Source organism: Liolophura sinensis, chromosome 6, assembly GCF_032854445.1.
Source record: "Liolophura sinensis isolate JHLJ2023 chromosome 6, CUHK_Ljap_v2, whole genome shotgun sequence".
NCBI lineage: Eukaryota > Metazoa > Mollusca > Polyplacophora > Chitonida > Chitonidae > Liolophura > Liolophura sinensis.
In genome coordinates, this window is record NC_088300.1 from 13,917,956 (window position 1) to 13,928,132 (window position 10,177).

General features: G+C 35.3%; 1 protein-coding gene across 2 annotated transcripts in view; it reads left to right on the forward strand.

The window, feature by feature from the left end:
- The window catches only part of LOC135467990 (poly [ADP-ribose] polymerase tankyrase-like), a 38,097-nt gene extending 33,436 nt beyond the window's left edge, over positions 1 to 4,661 (forward strand). For both annotated transcript variants that reach the window (XM_064745966.1, XM_064745968.1), the window contains exons 45-51: positions 165 to 237; positions 698 to 875; positions 1,165 to 1,272; positions 2,790 to 2,983; positions 3,336 to 3,425; positions 3,687 to 3,819; positions 4,485 to 4,661. In XM_064745966.1, the coding sequence (XP_064602036.1) occupies positions 165 to 237; positions 698 to 875; positions 1,165 to 1,272; positions 2,790 to 2,983; positions 3,336 to 3,425; positions 3,687 to 3,819; positions 4,485 to 4,615 (907 nt within the window). In that variant the 3' untranslated portion in view covers positions 4,616 to 4,661. The remainder of the gene's footprint in view (positions 1 to 164; positions 238 to 697; positions 876 to 1,164; positions 1,273 to 2,789; positions 2,984 to 3,335; positions 3,426 to 3,686; positions 3,820 to 4,484) is intronic.
- Positions 4,662 to 10,177: the final 5,516 nt, after the last annotated feature.

The following is a 10,177-nucleotide window of genomic DNA, read 5'->3' on the forward strand; positions in this document are numbered from 1 at the left end:
ATTTCCTTTATAAATCTAAAATTTTTTTATGAATAATTGTCAAAACTACTTATTTCTTACGTGTGTATAAGACATTTTTGTATGCTTATCAAATCTCTTACTAGGAGTATTGATAATTAAAAAGGTTTGGAAATCCTGATGAATTTTTTTTTTTTTTCTTGTAGGAGTTTGATCCGTCTGAATGAGGACATAGGCCACTCCACCATAGAGGATCAGTATCAGCACAACATGGAGAAGGTGGGTGTTCAGAGCCAGGTTCTGTTGGATACATGTACATCTAACCTGTGTTGTGAGTTTTAATAGTCTACCTGTACACAGTACAGGCATGGCTTTGGTCATGCCCTGACCGCTAGCATCCAGGAACAGGGAAAGCAACGGTGAAGTATATGATAGGGGTGTTATTTTTAAAAAAATACAGCATGTATCGGGTTCAGGGCTTGCGTACATGTAGAGCACCGTAACACAAGGTGGATGTTCCATCATTGATGCGCTGTTTGCATATTGATTACAGTAGGTCATAATATTCATGATTTATTGTGTATCAGAATCAGTGTTAATTAACATAGGTAAATGTTAGGAGTGGTGTCTGAAAATGTACTCCATTTATTTGGCTCAGGATTTGCATATGTGTGAAGTGCAATAACACAACTAGGAGATACAGACTTAAATGTGTAATATTATTGTGCATTTATTGTAGATTTTCAGTCTGAGCAATGAGTATTATCACAGCGTCCCCCGAAGCGGCTTGGAGTTTGAAAGACTTCATCCTATTGTATCGGATGAAGATCTGGCCAATGAACTTCAGTTGTTAAATAACTTGTTAGACTACGAAAGGGCATCAAGAATACTTCTAGGAGCACAGTTCAGGAGCAAAGGTAACCAGCCCACGAAAGTGTTATTAAAATGTACTTCATTCAAAATATGGAACATGAGTTGAATTTCTGTTTATCTTACACAGTTGTTGGCATGTTTGAGAATAGAATGATTCCCTACTAGAAAAACGTGTAGATTTTATGTGTAGTATTATATAAAAATGCATTTTTTTTTTTCGGGCATAACTTTTGTCGATCAGATGGTTTTACAAGCTGACGTGAGTGTGTTATATATGTGAGAAAACTAAGAGTTGTCAGCGTTCATAATAATTTGTATGTTTCTGTTTGTCAGATATCAACCCTCTGGATTACATATACAGAGCCCTGGGGTGTCAATTGCAGCTCATGTCAGAAAGGGAAGTGGAGACCCAATACATCCTCAAATATATCTACAATTCCTGTGAGTTGTTCTATAAATACATCCTCAAATATATCTACAATTCCTCTGAGTTCTGCTATAAATACGTCTTCAAATATATCTACAATTCCTCTGAGTTCTATAAATACATCCTCAAATATATCTACAATTCCTGTGAGTTCTTCTATAAATACGTCTTCAAATATATCTACAGTTCCTGTGAGTTCTGCTATAAATATGTCTTCAAATATATCTACAATTCCTGTGAGTTCTTCTATAAATATGTCTTCAAATATATCTACAATTCCTGTGAGTTCTGCTATAAATACGTCTTCAAATATATCTACAATTCCTGTGAGTTCTTCTATAAATATGTCTTCAAATATATCTACAATTCCTGTGAGTTCTTCTATAAATACGTCTTCAAATATATCTACAATTCCTGTGAGTTCTTCTATAAATATGTCTTCAAATATATCTACAATTCCTGTGAGTTCTGCTATAAATATGTCTTCAAATATATCTACAATTCCTGTGAGTTCTTCTATAAATATGTCTTCAAATATATCTACAATTCCTGTGAGTTCTTCTATAAATATGTCTTCAAATATATCTACAATTCCTGTGAGTTCTGCTATAAATATGTCTTCAAATATATCTACAATTCCTATGAGTTCTTCTATAAATATGTCTTCAAATACATCTACAATTCCTGTGAGTTCTTCTATAAATACGTCTTCAAATATATCTACAATTCCTGTGAGTTCTTCTATAAATACATCCTCAAATATATCTACAGTTCCTGTGAGTTCTGCTATAAATATGTCTTCGAATACATCTACAATTCCTGTGAGTTCTTCTATAAATACGTCTTCAAATATATCTACAATTCCTGTGGGTTCTGCTATAAATATGTCTTCAAATATATCTACAATTCCTGTGAGTTCCTCTATAAATATGTCTTCAAATACATCTACAATTCCTGTGAGTTCTTCTATAAATACGTCTTCAAATATATCTACAATTCCTGTGAGTTCTTCTATAAATACATCCTCAAATACATCTACAATTCCTGTGAGTTCTTCTATAAATACGTCTTCAAATATATCTACAGTTCCTGTGAGTTCTGCTATAAATAAGTCTTCAAATATATCTACAATTCCTGTGAGTTCTTCTATAAATACGTCTTCAAATATATCTACAATTCGTGTGAGTTTTTCACCATATACATTCTGAAATAAGATTTACGATTCATATGTAAGATCGCTCACTATATTGTTTATTCAGCTATTTTCAGCATTCTAATTTTGCCTCTGTCATGTGTTTTATACATTCATTTCATATCTCACAGCATTAGGTTGTATATAAAAATGTTTTGAATGAAATTCCTGTCAATTCTGGTAAAATTTTTGGAAATTTGCCTCAATTTCTTTGTGTGACAGAAAATGGATGCTGAAGAATTTTCAGTCTGTATAAAGGTATATAAACATTACAGGAAATATAAATGTAGAGGTAGATGTATATTTGGTGATTTTGAAGGAACCATTTTGTCTCCTCAGGTCCATGCTGTAAAGTTGAGGCAGTGTATCGTGTATCGCGACCTGGGGAAGAAGCGGCTGTGCGTGCCCTGAACCTGGATAATCACATGTTGTTATGGCATGGCAGTGGATTGGCAAACTTCCTGAGTATCTTGAATCGTGGGTTGTTAATAGCTCCACCAGAGGCCCCAATTGCAGGACATACCTTTGGAAAAGTATGCTGAAGCAATAGTCTTTGTAAAATGATTGAAACTGTATGAAACTTATAGTCAGATTTTCTACGGAAATAACGCCAAGCAGTTTCCTTGCCATTTTTTTTGCTGGCTAACATGTCTTTAATCTTGTTTTTTTTTTACAATGATTTCTGCATGAATAAATGTTTTATAAAAGTGTCTTGAGGTGTCTTGATAACATAGATTAGATGTTACTATGAAGGATTAGTTCAGAAATAGTTGAACTTTGTTGAAAGTAATTGTGCAGGTTCTGTCAATTTAAACTGATCAAAGATATGGCGTTTTCTGATGTGTGTAAATCAAATTATTATTATGCTTTCTTTCTTTTTTCAGGGGAATATATTTTTCAAATTCATTTGACAAATCTCGACATTACTGCGACAGATATGAGAACCAAACAAGCAACCTGATGTTACTGTCTGAGGTAGGTTTTGAGAGAATAAAAAGTTTTGTAGAACTGTGATGTATCATATGTAAATTTCCACATGCTACTAACATTTATAGTAATGTTATAAAAGCTACACTAGATGTAATAAAGCATCACTATTTCACCCAAGGAGAGTGAAATACAAATCCACTGTGTCAAGGAGACTCCCTCGTGATCTGACGGAAATAATGTTGAACATTACATTAAATCCCAATCAGACAGACAAACAAAATCTCATCAGTGTTGTTGTATTATCAGGTCGCGCTGGGTAAAATCAAAGAGACAGAGGACCTCGGGGAGCCAGTAATGCACTCAGACAGCAAACACAACAGCGTGGCGGGACTTGGCCAGAAGATACCTGACGACACGTTTGATGTTGTCTTACCCTATGGTCAGTTATCAGATTTCTAAGGAGGTTACCATGATATGGCTGCAGTAATGTCAGTGTGGCGTTAAGCCGTCATCATTCATTCTTTCTGTGGAGAAGTATTGTATTGTGATATTAGCCAAGGCTAAAAACGTACTGTCCTCTCTGTTCATATATGGGAATGTCTGCCAGCAATCTGCAAATGGGGGTGATTTTCTTCCTGGGCTTTTCCCAGTTTCCTCTGACAGTAATGCTAGCCACTGTCATATGAATGAAATATTCTTTAATATGGCATAAAACACCAATCACATACATAAATATATAAAAACTTACTGTGTCATTTGCAATCTAGTCAGGGATACATCAGAATAAATGTATTTTTCCAGCGCTGTAACACTAATGTCAAGACGGTTGTTTCAGTGTCAGAAAAGTTTATCTATACTATTGTCTGAATGCTTTTGACCTGACCTCCTGAAGACTGGAGTATCATTATATTTGGTTTTGGTAAACAAATGTCAGGCAGTAAGCTTGCGGATTGCCGTGGGTTTCCCCAGGGCTCTTCCCAGTTTTCTCCCACTATTGTATAAGTGAAATATTCTTGAGTGCAGCGTAAAACATTCAAATAAATAAAATAAATTTTAAGAGATTCTGTGAAAATACTGGATTGTTTTGTATTTGTTATCTTACAGGTTCAGTGATACCGCTGGGACCTCTCCTGACACGCCCCTCAGCGCATCACTACCTAGACCTGGAGTATAATGAGTATGTGGTTCACGACCCCTCACAGATTTGTCTACGCTATCTTGTTCAGTTCCGATAGTAAAACCCACATCAGTCTATTGGTCGGTTTCGTCTGTAAACTATTCATTGTCTATTATCATTTATATATCTATATATATATATATATATATATATACATATACTCACATTCACATGGTATTAATCACCAGATATCATCAAAACATATTATTCTCAGTCAGTTGTTTGTAAGTTTAGGTGGAAATTTGATCCCGTGCATTTCATTGGAAAGAAAAGGATTGTTTGCAAGTTCACATCATAAAGCTCCTTTGCAGATTTTATTGCACAGGTTGGTGATAGTGTGAAAGTCAGTAGTAATGAACTACTGTGTAATTGTAATATTATTCTGGCATCGCCTTTCTGGAGTTGTTTCCCTTTATGAAAAGCTCTCCTCTTATGTCATCATATACATGAGTATTGTTTCCCTGTAACTTTAAGACTACTGTTCATGTGTTGTCGTATTAAGTGTTGAATACATGTGTGCTGAGAAGAACATAATTTTAAACATCTTGTGAATATAATAACACTGTCAGGACAAGGCAGCCATGTTTTTGTTTAGGAATTTTACACCTGAGTGACTAAGTCACAAATCACATTGTCTAAAAAAAGTTGCTTTTTTTTCTTTTTACATACATTTACAGTTTCAAGATAAAATGTTTGATTATTATGTTGCAAGTGAGATGGTAAAAAAATGCACAGTTCTTCCCGAAATGTTTCGCTTTCATTTCCTGAGTTGAGGATCAGTCAGATTGTTGAGCTTGAAGAAAATGGCTACAAAGTAGGTGGGACTCAAAATAAGAGAAGAGTATCATTTAAGTGGGAAAATATGAGACATGGCTGTGGCAGATGACCCAAACATCTTAATAGTACAGATCTGATGATAATTTTCTGATAGAATTGTTGTCCAAGCAGTATCCACTTATTTCCTGGAGAGAGATTCAGGGATATGCTCTTTCAGCTTGTCCTGTCTATGTGATGTTGCTATAGCAATTGAATCCCAAAAATTGTTGGTAAATTTTTACTTCTACAGAAACCTCTTTTTTTTTTTTCCCCCACTCTTTTTATCATCTGGGTTTCCTGGTGAAATTTTAAGTTGTGATTGAATGATTTTATGAATGTGAAAGTTTACAAGGTTATGTTTTTGTTAATTAAGGGACACTTGTTCATTGTTAGAAGGGAATTTCTGTGGACCTGATTTTCAAGTTGACACGAGTAGTGAACCTGAACTGTTTCGAACAGAATTGAAATTCTGTTGATCTAAGTTACAAGTGGTCGTAAATAGGGAACCAGATTTGTTTCGAACAGAGGAGAATTTCTGTGGATATAAATAAGATGTCCTGAATAGCGAACCAGAACTGTTTGACAGTCGACCAAATCTACAAGATGTCATGCATCGGGAACCTGATTTGTTTCAGATAGAAAGGAATTTCTGTACACTTGAATAGTAATTTGTTGTGAAAGGGAATCAGAATTGTTTGGAACAGTCATTCCTGTGGACCTGTCCTTTTTTAAGGTGTTTATATGCAGAATGAATGTGAATTATTTAGTGAAGACTTTTTCACAGCTAGCTGCAGTGCACATCACATGAATGCCCACGTGTGTCGTAAAACGAAGTGTTTTTGGTGTGAAAACAGGTGATTTTACAACTGTTCAGGGCAGCAAATGTAAGAAACATACCCTTAAAATTTGCTGTGCACAGGTATTGGTTTATAGTGTCCTATGGTTAGGTCATTTGATTGACCAGATTAAAAATCTGGTTTACATTTTACATCTGTGCTACGTGAAACATTTGTGGCAAATTGTTGGCTAGAAGTTTTTTTTTTGTTTTGTTTTTTTGTCAGAGGTACTGTATTCACATTCTAAGCAATTGGCTCTGATGTTTATGTTTTAGGGCATCAAAGTCTTTGTGTAGATGTGGATATGATAGGAATTTTGGCATTAAGTATGGAAATAGAATTATTCTGCAATATCTTTAATCCTTGTCTTACATGGAATTGTTGTCTTACATGGAGTTGTTTTGAAACTGATTTTCAAAGGCATGTAAGTTATAATCCAACTCTTGTGACTATGGTGTATTGTCTGATGCAGTAATCTACGCAAGGGAGAGAAGCAAGTCAAAGTCTGTGGACTAATACTACAGTGGTACAGTTTTTTTTTTTTTCATTTCTGTTTAATTGAGCTAATAAGCAGCAGATGTAATTTGTATTTTGAAAAACATAATTGACTTGGGAAGGAAAGTGTATTTTAATTATTCTTTTTATTTTAAATTTGAGATGTTCTAGAATGAAAATAAATTTTAAGGAGCTTATAATGGGTGTAGCATTGATTGTTTATATGTCTGGTAAAATTTGCTTGTGATGCGAGTGGGTTTGTGTGTGGTGGTATTTGGTTGTGTGATGATTGCGTGGTGAGCTTGTGTGTTATTCCGTGTCTATCACTGGTATTAAGGACTACCCATTTTCCTCAATCTTTTCGCAGTTTTGAAGGGCAGTTTTGAAGGCAATTTATCTTTTGACTGTGGAGATTATTTGTGATTGATTGATTGTTTTGGCAACACCAGGATTTATATATAGGAATATCAGGAGTATTATATTTTCAGTCCAAGCAGATATAAAATATGCTTAAACAAAACTACCGATGAACATGCAAAAAGGTTAAAGAAATGGGATGTAATCTGTAGGCTTTGTGTCCACAGCTGTGTCACTGTCAGAGCTGGTACATGCGCATTGCTTCTTTGGTTAATGTATTAAAAGTCATGAGATGTTTATGCATGTGTCAACCAATTTGCAGAAATTTGTCTGTGCTGTATACAAATGCTTTCCTTGTCATCTATGTGAACATATTTGGTGCGGATATTCTCATCATGAAGCAGTGATTTTACACTGAGAATTTTGCCTCGGGTTATATATGGACTCGGTCTGTTGAAGTGTACATGTAGAAGTCCTATTGAACTGTGCCCCGTTAAGTCAGGAATAGGAGGTACGAAATTTTCATAGATATGAAATGACATAAGCACACAAGCCTTGTGTTATCCATCTGCAGGTTTCAAAGCATTGTACCAGAAAGCATTTTCTCAAACGAAGTTAATTTTGAGTAAGAAATACTTAATTTGTGTTATAACCTTTACCTTTCATTTGATTATTTTGAAGACTGTGTCAAACCAAATGTGCATGTGATCATTGTGATGCTACTCACTGTATGCTGCACGTACATCTTAACCACAAGGCTATCTGCATGTGCAATAGGTATCTCCCCTGTGTGAGGGTTTCAATAAGATTTCAAATATATCAACTGACTAGAAAAAATGCTTTTGCGAATTGCTGAGATGTCTTTAGCACTTGCATATTTTAAATATGCTTTTCTGCAGCTGTTCGGAAATGAATATTTGTAAAAATGCAACTATTTTGGTTCATAGCTGTATAATTCTGAAATCTTGAGAGCTCACTAAAGCAGATAAACATGTCTTGAGTTTTACTTTGTTTTGGCATTGATTTTTGCATTAACAGGTGCATTTTGAACATTCTATGGGCAGTAAACGAATACGATGCACATGTCCATTATGGGAGATAGCACACATAAACATATGTAACAAGAAGACAGCAGTGAAATGAAATATCAATGCAAAGATGTAAAGATGACAAGTCATAAGACATTTTTCTGCGAGGAGTTTTTTTCACCTTTTTATATATGCCTGTCGTCTGTCTGTTAAGTGGTTGTTTATTTCGTGTTAGCCCCCCAGTGAGGAACAGCCAATGTCAATTCCGGTGACAGGCACAAAAGTTGGTCTTGTATTATTTTAGTTGTGCAGTTGTCCAGTTCTCACAAATACATGTACTTGGTATGACATTTGACCGGTCGTCACCTGTAGATATAGCTTTGTACTGTGTTCATATCATTTCATATGGATCAATAAAACTGGTCACTGTGACTACACACTATATATTATATACACGCGTCTGCTTATAAAGATAGTATTGTTATATTTATATTTATCTGTTGTATTGTACTCTTGTGTCTGTTAGGATTATTAGGGGTTTAAGCCATTCAGGCTTGAATCCCTATTGTATCTGTTAGGATTTTTTGTTTTCCTTATTGTTATTATTCTCGGCAAAACTGTGACGCCGTTCTAGCGAAAACGGTTGGGTCAAAGTTTATGAAATTTTGTATGTTTATCTGCATACCTTGAAGTTGTCCATCAAATCTTTTGGGCCTATATGGTCACGTTACTTAACGGCCATATTGGATTTTGTTCAAAACCTTTAAAAATCTTCTCTGCAAAACGGCGGATGGGATTGATTTGAAATTTAAACTGTAGTTGCACTAAGCCTAGGTACATTCAGGGTGTACTTGAAAACTTGGTGCGTTGAAAAATTGTAGAAGCTCGCTATTGGGTGAATGTCATGTGAGCGAAAAATTCGTTTTTTGCAAATAACTTCTACACTTTTACAGATGTTGTTGTACAAATAGTCCTGCCTGATGCAGTTTTGGACGCTGTGTCCAGATATGCTAATTTTGGGAAACCGGAAGTGACATCATTGAAACTGAAAATGTCAATATCTCCATAACCAACGAAGCTGAGTCGCAGTCTTAAGGCCTGACATCATCCCAAGGAACGAAGAGAAATTTGACATAACCGGAAGTAGTACATCCCAATACGAAAATGGCTATTTTTACAAGTTTCAAAATTGAAAAACTTCTGCGGCTAAATTAGCATGGCAGAAATGCGTGAAATTTAACTAGGTAGTAGGAGTGGGGACTGTCTTTATACAAATAAAAAGTTTAGGTGTCTCAGGTCACGTGACCCAGCGCCATGTTGGGTTGCTACTAAAAGATTTGGGAAGCATTTTCTTCTGAACTTAACATCCGATTGACCTGACATTCTCTTCATGGAACAACTATTGCCTGTGAATTATTTTGACATAGGCAGAATGCAATATGTCCGGAAAAAAACAGAAACGGAAGTGACGTCATTTCAAATCAAAAATTTTGAATTTGAGTCTTTTAAATATGCTACTTGATGTAATTTGATGTCCTGATCACGAATCTGGTCATATTTTATTCCAATAGTGCATAGTTTTGTCGCAAATTGCGATCGAAGTGCGAAAAGTTGCAATTTTCACCCATTTTTGGATGTCACATGACACAAAACTGCTATAGTTGCAAAGCTGAAAATGGCTTGAGTGCAAAGGGCTATGTGTGAAAATCTTTCAAATGGCTTATTAAATGTGAGAGTTCCAGTGCTTGAAAAATTGTTCAAAGGCTGATTTACGATATTTGGCACTTTGACGTCCCCATGTTATACAATGCATTATAAATGCGTTTATGACTAATATGACAGTAGAAATGTTGACAGCCAGCTACCCAACCTAGTTTGAGGTCCTGATCACGAATCGGATCTTATTTCTTTTTTCTACGATACATATTTTTGTCGCAATTGCGATCGAAGTGCGAAAAGTCACATTTGCGCCATTTTTGCAAATGACTTGACAGAACCTGTTAAAGCTGTAAAGCTGAAGATCACCCAATGAATATGTTTCTAGTGCACAGGGATCCACATCTATTGTATATGCGCCGATACATGCAC